At 45.9% G+C, this 15,810-nt stretch overlaps 1 protein-coding gene across 4 annotated transcripts in view; it reads left to right on the top strand.

Annotated features, from left to right (window-relative positions):
• The window catches only part of FBXO11 (F-box protein 11), a 181,418-nt gene that overhangs the window by 97,652 nt on the left and 67,956 nt on the right, over window positions 1-15,810 (top strand). For 3 of the 4 annotated variants that reach the window (XM_034764326.1, XM_034764328.1, XM_034764330.1), the window contains exon 4: window positions 10,899-11,043. In XM_034764326.1, the coding sequence (XP_034620217.1) occupies window positions 10,899-11,043 (145 nt within the window). The remainder of the gene's footprint in view (window positions 1-10,898; window positions 11,044-15,810) is intronic. The other variant, XM_034764327.1, reaches the window with a different exon arrangement.

The following is a 15,810-nucleotide window of genomic DNA, read 5'->3' as shown; positions in this document are numbered from 1 at the left end:
AGTTCCTTCTCTACCGTCCCCGGCCTGAGACGGAGCTCAGCAGACTCGTTAGGAAATCCCTCACTTTGTTACAATTACCTGTTCTAGTAGTTAGTTTGTTGTCAGTTGTTGTTAGTGTAGCTCATTAGTTCTTTTATGCCTGTCACCTGCCAGTGACATAAGATACCAGGCAGCATCGTCACACTCCCAGGAGCAACTGAGTCCTGCTCCTATTCCAGCAGAGCCCCGACGTAACGCCTGAGGAAGCCTTACTTCCCCTTCCTCCAACCCCGTCGGATGACTATGCTAAATTCCAAGACCTCTTTAAAAGAGCTGCCGGTGACTTGAAAATTAACTTAGAGGAAGTCACTGAACAACAGTATGAACTAACAGACATTTTGCAGCCCTCTTCTTCCTCTAGAGTGGCATTACCCATCAACATAGCCCTTTTAGAACCCGCTAAATCCATCTGGCAGAATCCAGCCACTAGCCTACCTACCTGTAAACAAGCGGATAGGAAGTACTTCATTCCTTCCAAGGGCTCTGAATTCCTTTTTACCCATCCGGCGCCAAACTCATTGGTAGTGGATGCAGCAAACCAGAGGGCCAAACAACAGTACGCTCGCTCCACCCCAGCCAACAAGGACAGTAAACGCTTGGACCTCTTCGGCCGTAAAGTATATGCATCCTCGACGCTACAATTTCGCATAGCTAATTATACCGCAGTCCTTGCAAAATATGACCACAAAAACTATAATAAATTCATGGATTTTATTGATCACATCCCAGAGCAGAAGAAACAACAATTCACAGCTCTGGTTTCCGAGGGACAAACCATATCACGCACCGCTCTCCAAGCGGCCCTCGATGTAGCTAACACTGCAGCAAGGTCGACCGCCACAGCAGTGGTCATGCGACGGGGTTCATGGCTCTCTTCCTCCTTCTTCCCTCGAGAGGTCCAGAGCACCATTGAAGATCTTCCCTTCGACGGGGAAAAACTTTTTGCCTCCACCACAAACAACATGCTGCATTCGATGAAGGACGCAAGAGCAACCCTCCGGTCCCTAGGCCTCCAGCCACCTGCGACCAGAAGACGACAATATAGATATCAACCTTATCACCGACCATGCTACCCCGCATTTTCACAACACTCCTATAGACCACAGGAACAACAACGCCGAAGACCAAGATTCCAGCATCGTCGTCCTAACTCTACAGGGGCGCTGCAACCCCCTCCAACTAATAGGCAGATTTGAAGCATTGGTCGAGGGTTTAGAAAACAGCGTTCCCACTTCAGCCGGCACACCTATCTTTGGACACCGCCTACGACCATTCTCTCATCAATGGCAGAAAATTACATCCGACAAATGGGTCATAGAGGTAGTTACAATTGGATACACCATCCCCTTCCTCTCCATCCCTCCCATGGTTCTCCCAAAACGAACTAGATTGTTCTGAACAAGTTCAAAGAGTGCTCCTACATAGCAGAACATAATCTACTCGTAACACCTATCTATGTAAGTGGAAACAATTCACACACTAGTGTTCAACTAAACAACTTAGTCCCACGTCAGCATCTCTTCCGCTCATAATTGACTACCTATTGGACCTTAAGCAACCGGCCTTTCTTCCAGTTCCATCAGGGTCCATTTAGCTGCTACTACAACTTTTCATGACAAAATTGATGATACTTCTGTATTTGCTCATCCTATCACCAAGCGCTTCCTCAAGGGACTCCAAACCCTATACCCAGACATAAAACCACCCACCACCCCGTGGGACCTTCATCTAGTTCTCTCTTGCCTAACCCAACAACCCTTTGAACCCCTAGCCACATGTTCCCTTTTATACCTTTCAATGAAAACAGCATTTTTAGTGGCAATTACCTCCGCCAGGCGGGCAGGAGAAATAGCAGCTCTTATGGCAGACCCACCATATATGATATTTTTCAAAGACAAGGTTACCCTCAGGTTACACCCCAATTTTCTTCCTAAGGTACACTCCTCATTCCACATTAATGAGCCTATTCACTTACCAACCTTTTTCCCCAAGCCACATGCGAACTCGTTTGAAGCCTCAGTGCATACACTAGACATACGCAGGGCCTTGTCCTTCTATTTGGATAGAACCAAACCTTTTAGAAATTCTTCCAGACTTTTTGTTTCCATCGCAGAGCGTTCCAGAGGTACGCCTATTTCTACCCAGAGACTTTCGAACTGGATTTCTCAGTGCATCCGATTGTGCTATCAGATGAAGAAAGTTACACCTCCAGACGGCATCAGGACACACTCCACTAGATCTATGGCTGCCTCTGTAGCATTCTTACGCAAAGTTCCCCTGGCTGATATCTGTAAAGCAGCTACCTGGTCATCTGAACACACATTTGTTAAACACTATGCCCTTACTCAAGGCCCTCTATCTGATATACGTTTGGGCAGGGCTGTACTATCAACGGCGTTCCTATCAGATCCGAAGTCCCTACCTCCTTAAGATACATGGCTTTTAAGTCACCTAGAGTGGAGCACCCACAGGGACATCTCTCTCGAAGAAGAGGAGGTTACTCACCCTGTGCAGTAACTGACATTCTTCAAGATGAGTGTCCCTGTGGGTGCTCCACTACCAACCCTCCTCCCCTCTACTTCAGAGTTGGGGTAGCCTCCGTTGTAGAGAAGGAACTGAGGAGATTGGCCACGCATGCGCACTATTATCCTAGACTCACTGCGGGGGGGCAGCCTCTGTGCATGCGTGGCCAGTACGAGTACTGCTACGAAAAATCTCCGAGTGAAGGCGCAGGGATGCACCAACACCTAGAGTGGAGCACTCACAGGGACACTCATCTCGAAGAACGTCAGTTACTGCACAGGGTGAGTAACCTCCTCTTCTCCCGGACACACAACAGGACTTTCAGTTGCTCGTAGACAAAGACATATTGGTTGCCAACGTCGCGCTTCAAGCTGCAGTAGCCACTGCTGATACCGCCTCCCAATCGCTGGCCTCCGGGGTGATGCTCCACTGCGACTCATGGCTTCAATCCAGGGGCTTTCCGAAGGAGGTCCAGATTACCCTGGAAGACTTTCCCTTCAATAACCATAGACTTTTCACTGACAAGACCGACAAGTCCCATCACTCCTTAAAAAAATCCTGAGCCACCGTCCAATCCCTGGGCCCCTACCCATAGGCTAAACCAATCTTCAGCCCCCGCCCAACTTACTGACGTTACCCCCAGTGCCAGCCTGAGCAACACCAATGCCACCCATGCTCTCAACCCATGCGGCAGTCTACCACCTCTAGCTCTGCTGCCTCCACATTCACCCACCGTTCCTCTAGACAAAACTTTTGACTCCTTCGCAGAGAAACACAAACCTTCCTCCACTCCACCGGTTGTGCCCCACGTCATCTTTGGCTGCTGCCTTGCCCTCTTTGCCTGCAGCTGGGGCAAGATTACCACCAATTGATCGGTGCTGGATGTCATCTGCCAATGCTACTTGATCGAGTTTTTTTCCTTTCTTCCTCACTACCCTCCCCGTGTTTGTCCCTCAGACCCCTCCCAATATCACCTCCTCCCAACAGGAAGTGGACGCCCTCCTCTGAAAGGGTGCTATAGCGCCCATGCCGTAGCACTGTTACTGCTGTGACTTTTACTTCCCCTATTTTCTCACACCGAAGAAAGGGGGTAGTGTCCAGCCTATCCTGGACCTCTGCTTGCTCAACAGATTTCTCCGCAAGTTTCACTTCCGGATGGTCATGCTCCCCCTGATACTCGCGTGTCTTCCTGATGGAGCATGATTCGCGGCTCTCAATATGAAGTATGCCTATTTTCCTATCAACATTCATCCCACCCACTGCAGATTCCTCTGCTTCATGGTGGACTTGAAACTGGTAGTGAGAATTGCCTTTCACTTTGCTCTCACCACTGTCTTCCGGGTCATTACCAAAATGTTTGCCATTGTGGCGGCTTATATTTGCCCCCTGGGACACTTCCTCTTTCCCTACCTCAAGGAGTGGCTCCTTGTTGCACCTTCCCTCACTCATCTCCTTGCCACTGTCCAAACCCTGTGTGCCTTACTTGGCGAACTTGGCATTTGCATCAACAAAGAAAAATCAGTACTTACCCCTACTTGCAACCTCATCATTATAGGGGCGCTCCTTGACTCTGTCACGGTTCGTGCCTTCCTACCATCAGACCATTTCACTGCCCTCATTGCTCTGATTGTGAGGCTTCGTCGTTGACCATGCATGCTCGTCTGACAGTGCCTCTCGCTCCTTGGCCATATGGCAGCCTGCACCTCAGTTACACCCTTCACCCACCTTCATATGCACTGCCTGCAACGATGGCTCTGCTTGACTTGCAATCAGCAGACGGACCCTCTCACCAAACCGGTCCTTCTCCCCCTTTCTGTCCTCACCTCCCTTGCTTGGTGGCACAACCCATCCTCTGTCCTAATGGGTGTCCCTTTGATGCCTCCAGTGCCACACACCACCGATGCTCCATGGCGGGCTGGCGAGCACATGTGGAAGGCCACACGGCCCGTGGCCTCTAGTTGCCCAGGGAAGCGAGAATGCACATCAGTGTCCTTGAACTCCACGCTGTTTGCCTGGCCTGCCGAGCACTCCTGCCACTCCTGCCATGTCCAGCTGCCCTCCGACACCATGGTGACGGTTGTATATGTCAAGAAGCAGTGTGTGCGGAGGCCATCCTCCTTTGGAATTGGTGCCTCAGACATGAGAGAACTCTCCACACTATGCACCTTCCCAGTGCAAGCAACTCCCTTGCAGATATTCTGTCACTCCTTCCATGCCAAACACGAGTGGGAACCCCACAACCCCATGTTCTGCTCCATCTTTTGCCAGCGGGGCACACCTTGCTAGGATCTCTTCACCAATGCGAACAATCACAAACTACCTCTCTTCTGCTCCAGAGAAGCCCTAGGCCCAGGTTTCCAAGGATGCCCTTCTCCCTTGGACCACCGAACGCCCCTATGCCTTCCCACCCATTCCCCTGCTTCCACAAGTCCTATGCAAAATACACCAGGATCAGGTGACTGTCCTCCATGTGGCTCCTACTTGGCCTCGCCAGTACTAGTTTATGGACCTTCTTCTCTGAATCTGCCTCCAATCCGACTTTCCAACCTTCCTAATCTCCTGATGCAGGACCATGTTCATATCCGATACTCCAACCTTGGCCCTCTTCACCTCATGGCCTAGTATTTGGATAGGGTTGATGGGTAGATACGGTATGCTCCGCTCCTGTCCACGGCATCTTGGCACACAGCTGGTGCCCATCCACTGGAGCTTCCTATGAAGCCAAATGGCGCCACTTCACCCTTTGGTCACATGATCATGGCTTCTCCCTGGATGACATCTATCGTGAGACAATCCGGCCTCGCACACTCCACTCAGTGCCTTCCTCCCTCCGGTGGATGGCTTCTCTGTTTTCACTCACCGAACTGCTGCCCACTTCCTCTGTGGCCTTCTAAATGTCTTTCCCTCAGTCCGCAAGCCCATACCCTCCCTGGGGCCTTAACTTGGTCCTCCCTGCCCTCACTCTCTGCCTCTCTTTGAACCCCTCGCCAAGTGCTCCATCACTCACTTTTCCATGAATGTCCTCTTCTTAGTGGCCATTACCTCTGTATGTTGCCTTAACGAACTGGTGGCCATGATGGCAGAGCCTCCCTTTACTGTCTTTCACAAAGGTAAGGTCTCCTTCTGCCTCAACCCCAAATTTCTCCCCAAGGTGGCATCCCTGTTCCACCTCAATCAATGCTTTTACCCCAAGCTACACACCTCCACAAGCGCACTCCGCTCCCTGGACATATGTAGGCGCTTGCATTCTACCTTCAACACACACGCCCCGTTCGCACTTTCTCCCGCCTCTTCGTCGCCATTGCTGACTGCTGTCAAGGCTGTGGTGCTCTCCTTACAACATATTTCCCACTGTATCTGCCTCTGTATTACTGACTGCTTTACTTTTTCTCATGTTCCTCCGCCAATAGGGGTCACGGCTCATTCCCCGCAGTCCCATGCCACCACGTCAGCCTTCCTTGTGGACGTTCCATGGCAGGACATTTGTCGTGGCCACTTGATCATCTGTTCATACCTTTGTCACACATCATGCCATCACCCCTGCTGCATTGGCAGGTGCTGTCATCGGACAAGCTGTTTTACACACACTGACTGCTGTCGAGCCCTTGCACCCACCTCCACTCTAAACACTGCTCGCTACTCTCCTGCAATTGGCATCCACGTAAGGCCCATCACTTGAATAAGAGAATGTTACTTACTCTAACTGAAGGAACATAAAGTAATGGGCATATTCTACATCAAAATCACATGCTGTTAAAATTGTCGGCTAGGATACTAAGAAGGAACTTGTCATTCATTTTTAATGAGTAGGTGATAAACATCCTCCTAGCATCTCAGTGGAGACTTGTTGATGTCTGTGATGCGCTTGAATCAGGTTAACATACTGGTGTTAAAAGGGGCGCATCAGGACAAAGTCAGCAAAAGTAAAACACATTATAGTGTTTCTACTCAAGGCTAATACTTAGGAAAGACAAATCTGCAGTTGTAAGAAATCAAGGAACATCTCTGATCACCGCCACAGTAAGATTCCTCCAGACCACCATTCTCATTCAGTCCCTTAGTAATACACAGGTTTTTGTTGAGATCTTGACTTGTGTGTTACAAGCCTTCCTAAACCATCTTTCTAGCTTTTACAGACAGTATGTTCATACCAGCATGGCTAAAAATGAATTATTTAAAAAAAAAAAAAGTTTATTTAATTTTTTTTAATTATTTAAAATTAAATTTGAAATTATGACTACATATGTTAAGGCCTAAACTTATGATCTTTTATACTTACAATCTAGAAATCTATTACAATTATTTAAATTAAATAAAATTGACGTTAAGCAGTATTTATTTGTTTGCCAAAGGTTTTTAAAAAGTCAAACCACTGAACAGGTGGAAGTAACTGGGTAAGCACCTGTTTGTAGAAGTGCTAAATCGGATTTTTAACGGCAATTGCCTCTTCTGCAGGTGTAGAGAGAATACTTTAAATTCCTTGTATTCAGCCAGTTCAGTTCAATGACTAGTTCATTAAAAGTGAAGGAATTGATTGGAAGTTGAAAAAACAGGAAAGCTTGTTTTCCTCTTCCAATCTCTGAACAAAAATGAAATGTGAGAGGATGAGATCAGAAACAATCGCTTTAATTCACTAACTGCAGATAATACTTGCTTTTTTAATAAATCAGTTTTAAATAAATCAAAATAAATCAATTTTGAATGCAAAATCTGTTTATCAAACTTTTTTTATGAATCCAGCACATTGTAGATAATTTTATTTAATAAAATAAAAATATGTAAATGGTGTTTTTATGCATTTTTATTTAATTCATTTCCATCAAAGTAGAACATCACACAAATCACAAATAAAAATTAATCCTCCAGTAAATAAGAAGCATATCATTCACCGTTCTCTAACAAATGGCAAAAAGAACTACATTTAATGTAAAGGCTATATTTAGTTGCACATCAACATGGTTTCATGGTTACCAACCTATGAGAATCAGCTTTCTTTAAGAAAATAATTAAAAAGTACAAATATGAAACAAGATTAAAATTGATTATTTAAATCAAGGCTTCCCGCTTGCTCATTTAAATCATGATAAAAATCAGTGATTTATATCATTTTGATTTAAATCAAGCAACTCTGGTCTGTGCCTCTTCTCACTGAAAGTAACTTACCTGCTTACTACATCTTTAACCAGGGGGATTTTGGAGCTTGGCATGCTCTCTATGAAACCTCAGTTGGATAGTTATCGAAGTATGGTAATTCTTCAAACTGACCTGGCCTTTTTTTCTCAATGTCACCATAATCTTCCTGCTATAAGAGGAAGTGGTACTGTTGTCATTCTGGCTAAGACCAAACATCATACTGAAGTATAATATCATAAGTTTATGTGAATAGGGCCATCAAAAGAATGTGTATATAGCAAAGGTATTCAAAGTCTTAAGTACAGCTTTTGCCAAGTGTATTACTGCTCACTTTTTTAAAGGAGTGATGATCATTGTGGGTGGAGACATTACACACATCTTGCAATGAGAAATGAAAGGTCACGGTGTCGTGTTCCACCCATGCCTTCTCAAAACACCATGGAGCTGACTACCTCCTCTGGAGAGACAGTAACTCCTCACTTAATGTCATCGTTTCGTTGGCGATCTATTAGAGAACATGCTTGTTTAAAGTTGCACAGTGCTCCCTTATAATGTTGTTTGGCAGCCGCCTGCTTAGGCCATTGCTTACAGGAAGAGCAGCCGATTGGAGCTAGCTGGTGGGGGCTTGGAACCAGGGTGGGCTGGCAGCCCCCCATCTGCTCCCCTAAGTTCCCTGTGCGGTAGCTGCCCAGCAGGCTATCAAGTGCTGGGAAGTTCAGGTGTCCCTATCCCACTCCTGCCCTCTGCCTTGGAGCTGCTCCCGGGAGCCTCCTGCTTGCTGTGCAGGAGGTTGGGGGGGAAGAGGGGTGCTGATGTCAGGGTGTCCCCTCCCCCAATCCTGCCCCCCACTCCTGTACCCTATCTCCACGGAGCGGTGGGGAGCGGGGGAGGATACACACAATAGGGCTCTGGAAAAAGGGAGGTTGCTGGCAGCAGCTGCTGTCTCAACTTGCTAATATACTTAAAAAAGCAGTGTACTTAGAATGGGTTCAGCATACTTAAAGGGGCAATGCGCATGTGTCTCTTACACTCTCACACACACACATGCACTGTGTCTCTGTCTCTCACATACATGCACCCCCTCCTCCCCCGGCACTTTGGAAAGTGGAGGGAGTGGTGAGCTCCAATGGGATAGCGTGGGTTCATCATCACATTCAGTTTCCGCAGGGAATGTTTGCAGCCACTGCCATGCATCTGTTGTGTCTTCTCTCTCCATTCATGCTATCTTGTAGAGTGTGAGGCTACATTAACAACAATGTGTTAGTTCAGGGGTTCTCAGACTTTTGAACTGGTGACCCCTTTCACACAGCAAGCCTCTGAGTGCAACCCCCTCTTATACATTAAAAACCCTTTTTAATATATTTAATACCATTATAAATGCTGGATACAAAGCGGGGTTTGGGGTGGAGGCTGACAGCTCGCAATCCCCCATGTAATAACCTTGTGACCCCCTGAGGGTCCTGACCCCCAGTTTGAGAACCCCTGTGTTAGTTCATCATTTAGCAGCAAGGCATTCCCTGGGAAATATCCCATTCTCTTCCATCCTCTGACTCCATCACCTCAACCATAAGCGAGGAGTTACTGTATTGACTCCTCCCTGCCTCCATAGAGGTGATATCACCTTTGTAAATCAACAACAAAGACTGCCTAATATGGAGGGGACAGAGAAGAAAAAATTCTGTCTCACCATTAATTTTCTTTCTAGAATTGTACATGTCAGCCAGCCTGACCCTCTCTGAGAGGATTGAGTTATGTCCAGAATCTTTTTGGCTTTTGCTGGCTTGTTAAATAATTTTAAAGGGACGTGTGTTCCTCCTTCCTAAAGGTCTCAATCCTTAAATTTGTTGTGGAGGCTCTGCAGCAAATGATTTGAGTTGAATAATATTACTTAACTTGTGTATAGGTTTATTTATTGAAACTTTGGAAGCTGTTGTTTTGTACAGTTCTTCCTGAGGAGCAATCCTGAACACAATCTGAGCCAAAGAACTGGTCTGAGTTCAGTGACTAAGGAGATGGGGAATATCCCCACTGTGAAGAGAGTGCATTTTCCTTGACAGACAAACGGAAAATGTTTCCATCTAAAATGTATGGAGAAAGAGAGTGCAAAGTATGAGGGGTGGAGTAAAGTACTAGCTGTAGTCCCATTTTCTCCACCTTGATGTCCTAGCTTAATCCCTAGTATATTTTTTAAAGGTAACATTTGAAATGATCAACTTTAATTCTTAGTTACATTTTTCCCACATTAAAATAGAGATCAGGGCAAGGACATTGAGGAGAAAAGGGGGCAGAGCACATTAGGGTTATTGCTGGATAGCGATCTCCCATGTCCCCGGCACCCTTCACATATCTTTTCTAGTGTCAATGTGGAAAAACAAGAACATTTTATTAATGGCGTTTTCTGGCAATTAACCCTTCTGAGAAAATTGTCCTGTGCTTGGGTGTTTGATGGTATTTTGTCTCTGGGATTTTGAGTTCTTGTTTGCTTTCTATACTGAGATATGTGCCAAAAATTGAATGACAGAGAATAAATTTAAAACAGTTAGCATTTAAGAGTTTTATTGAATGTTTCTATATAAAGGCATGTATAATAACTTAAGTATAGTAATATGCAAATAAATCAGAAGGTTGAGGGGAGAAGTTTAAAAGTAGGATTAGAAGGATGTTTCTCAAACTTTTGTATTGGTGACCCCTTTCACATAGCAAACCTATGAGTGCGACACCACCACCACCCTTATAATTAAAAACATTTTTTTTGTGTTTAACACTATTATAAATGCTGGAGGCAAAGCGGCATTTGGGGGTGGAGGCTGACAGCTCATGACCCCCCCATGTAATAATTTTGTGACGCCCTGAGAGGTCACGACCCCCAGTTTGAGAACCCCTGGTCTAAATTAATCTTAACTATTGAGTCACAGACAGTGCCTCCATATTATGCTGATTGTTCATGCTTGCCTCTGCACGTAGATTAAATTTACTCAATGAAATTTACTGTTTAAATAAACTGCCAGATTCAGGCTACAGAGGATGTAATGTTTAGTATTGTGTGAGCTTAAACAGCTTTTCTCCTTCAATTTGTAGTACTAATCATGTGTAAAAAAACACTCTAATCATTAGAATAGTAGGAAAGGTCAATGATTGCTTTAAATCAGAAACTGGGTAGGTTAAATGCATCAATAATTTGATGTACATTAATATTTTAATAGCAGCACCTGCAGAACAATATCTTCAGGAGAAACTGCCAGATGAAGTGGTTCTAAAGATCTTTTCCTACTTGCTGGAGCAAGATCTTTGTAGAGCAGCTTGTGTATGTAAACGCTTCAGTGAGCTGGCTAATGATCCAATTTTGTGGTAAGTGAAAAGCTATTCCTCATTATCTTGAGATATATTGTATGTGCTGCACAAAATGCCAAGTACAATAGAAAAATTAAAATGCTGGTTAGGAGTTATAATTAGTTTAAATTAAAACAAATGCTTGTGTTTTAATATGCTTACCTTATATCAGCTTTATCTGTTACAAGCAGATATGCATAAACATATCAGTTACGTGCAGTTAAAAATAGTAAAACTTTTCCCCCTAGAATTATACCTGTTTAGTAATGTTATCTGAAAGTTCAATTACTTACTCTTTTAGTACCTTCCCCCCTCTTAAAGTTTGTGTGGGAATTGTATACCTTGATCCAAGATAGCAAAGTCTTCCTTAAGTGTCAAGGAAGATTCTGCCTACAACTGCACTATGATTTTTATTTGTTTGGATTTTTAAAAAGAATATAGGTGTTGGGTATGCGGACTTTTTCTCTTTCTAGGGTTATTGAGATCCTGAAAACATCTTATTTAATTGAGAACCAATATGCCAGATTAGAAAAAAATTGAACTTGAATATCTAGGAAGACACGATTAGGTTTATCTCTGTTTATTTCTTTATGGCTTGTGGACGCCTCTGTGTTAACCCCAAATGCTTTTGTTTTGCTTGTAACTTTTAGCTGGACTTCAAGATGGTTATTCTTGATGCTTAGGTTTTGTAAATGGGTTTTTAAAATCTAGCAATAGCCTGAGTTTTCAAATGTATTTCCTTTCTTTTTGTTTTTAATAAAGTTTACCTTTTTAAGAACAGGATTGGATTTTGTGTCCTAAGAGGTTTGTGCACGTGATGGTTATTTAGCTGATGGCAACAGCTGATTTCCTTTGTTTTCTTTCTCAGCTCTTCCTAGGAAGGGGCGTGAAGGGGCTTGAGGGTACCCCACAGGAAGGAATTCCCAAATGCACCTTCCTGGGTTCTGAAGGGGGTTTTTGCACTTGGGTGGTGGCAGCGTCTACCCATCCAAGGTCAGAGAGAAGCGGTAACCTTGGGAGTTTAATACAAGCCTGGAGTGGCTAGTATTAATTTTTAACATCCTTGCAAGCCCCCACCTTCTGCACTCAGAGTGCCAGAGTGGGGAATCAGCCTTGACAGATGCTATTTTAATTCTTCAAATGATGTCCCTGTGGGTGCTCCACTTTAGGTGCTTGTGCGCCCCTGTACTTGTAATCAGAGACTTGTGGTACCAGTGTCCGGTTGGGTTGTATATGTGCGATCCCCATCTCATGCTACTTCAGGTGCTGTGTGACCAACACACACACAAACCCCTCCCCCTCCTCCCCCCCAGTTCCTTCTCTACCGCCTTTAGCTTGAGTCGGGGCATTTAGCAGCGCCGCAGAGCTTAGTCTTCCTAGCATAGCCCTTATCTTTTACTTTCTTTCCCCGTTTATTTCTCTCCCTGTTTGTTTCTTCCAAAAAAGAATGTGTTACTCTTCCCTTAATTAGAAGTTCAGGTTTCTGTTAACCGTTAGTGTAGGACCTCTGATAAGGAGGGGAAACATTCCCCTCAGGGGCATGCCTGGTTCACTGGGTTTCAAAAGCTGCCTGTGTCAATACCTGTGTCAGACGGGCACTCGCACTGTGTTTGTGGCTTCGGCAAGACACACATACCCCAAAAGTGCTTGCGCTGCCAGAAGTTAAAAGCCTGGATCAAAAAGGCCAGAGACTTGCTGCTCAGACTGCTCCTGATGGAGAAGTCTCTCCGACCGGCATCTGAGCCAGAGGGTCCGACCCCTCCTGGACAGAGGTCACCAACAGCAGCCTCTGACAGAGGCTCTTCTTCCTCTGTGGCTCACGCTACGGACCTAAAAAGATGGCTAAAAAGTGTGCTCCGTCCTCAACAGCTTGGGAACCAACCAAGAAACGGCAGTCCCCGAACAGAGACACACCATCGGTACCGACTGCACTGGCAGTCTCTGCAGTCAAGGTGCCTGGACCCTCTAGTACCGTGGTACCACGAGAGCTAAAGACTCCAAGAGAGCTAGCTCTGACATAGGCAATGAGGGGAAACTGAAAATCCATGCCGTGGCACCATCAGAGCTGACTAGATACCCAGCACCGAGCACATCGAGACAACTACTGACTATGCTGTCACTTACCGTTGGCACAACACAATCGATGCAGCCACCCATACTGACAATGACCTCGCAGACATTAGCGCAGACATCAGTACCCTTTCAATACTACAGCAGTTACTGCAAAAGGACCTCCTGGTCTCCTCGACACCAGAAACCCCCATTCTCTGCACCAGCGTCACTCCAACATAGTTGGTACCTACTCACATTGCTGCTCTGCTCCTCCATTCTCAAGCGATGAAGAAAAGATGAAGGGGAAATGTATTTTCCACACTATTTTTCCCCCTATCCATGAACCGACCAAACTGGATTCCCCATCACAAAGGGGATATTATACAGGGGCTAAAGAACACCACATGTTTGGATACCCTGGGATGACACCCAGGTCTACCCCACCACACTGGCTTTATTGAAACCCTTGGATGGCATATCCTCCACACTATTGCAAGCCTCCCAGCCCACCCAGGGAGAGCACATGACAGTCTTCCATACCATCGGTACCAGGACCATGTGAAACTCCGGAGGAGACCTCTGACTTAGAGATGGAACCAGCAACCCACCTAGCCTCACCTTCCCTTGATGACACCATCATCATTGTTACCCCGTCCCCCCGCTCAATGTGGGCGGCCAATGATTTTAAACATTTTCAGGACCTCTACAGGAGGGTCACAGAGTCCCTGGACATCGTATTGGAGGAAGTCCAGGAGTAACAACAGAAGTTCCTCGACATTTTCCAAACATTGACATCTTCCAAAATAGCTTTGCCCATGAATGATGCAATCATGGAACCCATTATGTTAATTTGGCAGACTCAGCAATGATCCCTCCCTCCTGCAATAGATCTGACAGAAAATATTATATCCCGGCAAAGAGAACAGAATTTCTCTTTTCTACCTATGCCCAATTCTTTTGGACGCTATTAACAAGAGGGGCAGACATTCTTACTCCCAAAACACCCCGTATGACAAAGATTGGAAGAGGCTCTACCTTTTTGGCTGAAAGGCCTACTCCTTGGCGACACATCACCTTCGGATTGGCAATTATGAAGCAAAGCTGGCAAAATATGACCACACAAACTATGGGAAGTTCTCCAGATTTATTGAATTCCTGCTGGAGGAGAAAAAAAGAACAGTTCAAAGCGCTCATCTCCTAGGCTACGTCTACACTACGGGGGGGAATCTATTTCAGATACGCAAATTCAGCTACAGGAATAGCGTAGCTGAATTCGACGTATCTGATCCAACTTACCCCGCTCTGAGGGCGGCGGCAAATCGACCGCCGCAGCTCCCCTATCAACGGCGCTTACTCCTACCTGGGCTGGTGGAGTACGCGCGTCGATTCGGGGATCGATTATTGCGTCCTGACAAGACGCGATAAATCGATCCCCGAGAGATTGATTTCTCCCGCCGATCTGGGCGGGTAGTGTAGACTAGCCCCTAGGGACAACTGATCTCCAGGGTGGCATTACAGGCTGCTTTGGACTCAGCAGATACTGCTGCGCAATCTACAGATACTGCAATAGTCATGAGACCAGTTTCTTGGTTGCCTCTCTGTGGTTCCCCCAGGGAGGTGCAATCGGTTGTGGAAGATCTGCCTTTTGATGGGCCTAAGCTCTTTGCAGCTGAGACAGATGGGTATCTGCACAGGCTCAAGGACACGAGGGCAACACTGAAGTTCCTGGTCATCTATACTCCTAGGACAAAGAGATGACAAGGAAAGTATTGCAACCCACAGAGCTTCTGGCCCACACCATATTCACAAACACACAGGCAATACGAGCCACAAAGCCGAAAGCAGCGGCCCACAAAGAGATGACAGCCTCCACCTCAATCTACCACGTCTCACCAACCTTCTTCCAGACAGCAAGTTTGAGACGTTGGTTGAGAGTCCAAGACCCTCCGCATCTTTCAGTGCTGGAACTTACTTCTATCTCTCAGCCATTTGGAGTTCGTCTGACTCCATACTACCCAGTTTGGCAATCCATCACTACAGACAGATGGGTATTGGAGATAATCAAGGTTAAATATTCCATTCCATTTACTTCCACCCTCCCTCTCCCTCCCTCTTCAGGGGCTCCTCTCATGAAGACCTACTGCGACAAGAGGGAACCCACCTCCATCCATCCAAGAGCAGTAGAACCATTACCAACAAAACACAGTGGGAAGGGTTTCTATTCAAATTATTTCCTCTCACCAAAAAAACAGGAGGGTGGAGACGAATTCTTGATCTCTGATGGCTCAACAAATTTGTGAGACACCAACACTTCAAGATGGTCACAGTGGCCACCATAATTCCAGCACTAGAAAGGGGAAACTGGTTCTCGGCCCTCGACCTCCTGGATGCAAACTTCCATATAACAATTCACCCATCACATTGGAGGTTTCTTCGCTTCGCTCTAGGACCAGATCACTTCCAATACAAGATTCTACCCTTCAGACTGTCCACTGCTACCCAAGTCTTCTCAAAGGTACTTGTAGTATTCACAGCGTACCTATGCAGGAAAAGAATCATATTTCCGTATCTGGGCGACTGGCTACTGAAAGTGCCAAATGAAGCAGCGGCAATAGAGGCCACCGAACAAATGGTAGCTCTCTTTACACAATTAGGTCTCCAGATAAACGCTCAAGAATCAACCCTCACACCAGTACAAGAACTGGAATTCATTGGAGCCTACCTCAGTTCACC

Source organism: Trachemys scripta, chromosome 3 (assembly GCF_013100865.1).
Source record: "Trachemys scripta elegans isolate TJP31775 chromosome 3, CAS_Tse_1.0, whole genome shotgun sequence".
NCBI classification, from domain to species: domain Eukaryota; kingdom Metazoa; phylum Chordata; order Testudines; family Emydidae; genus Trachemys; species Trachemys scripta.
The sequence above is the reverse complement of the archived record's forward strand: the minus strand, read 5'-3'. Positions and strand labels throughout refer to the sequence as shown.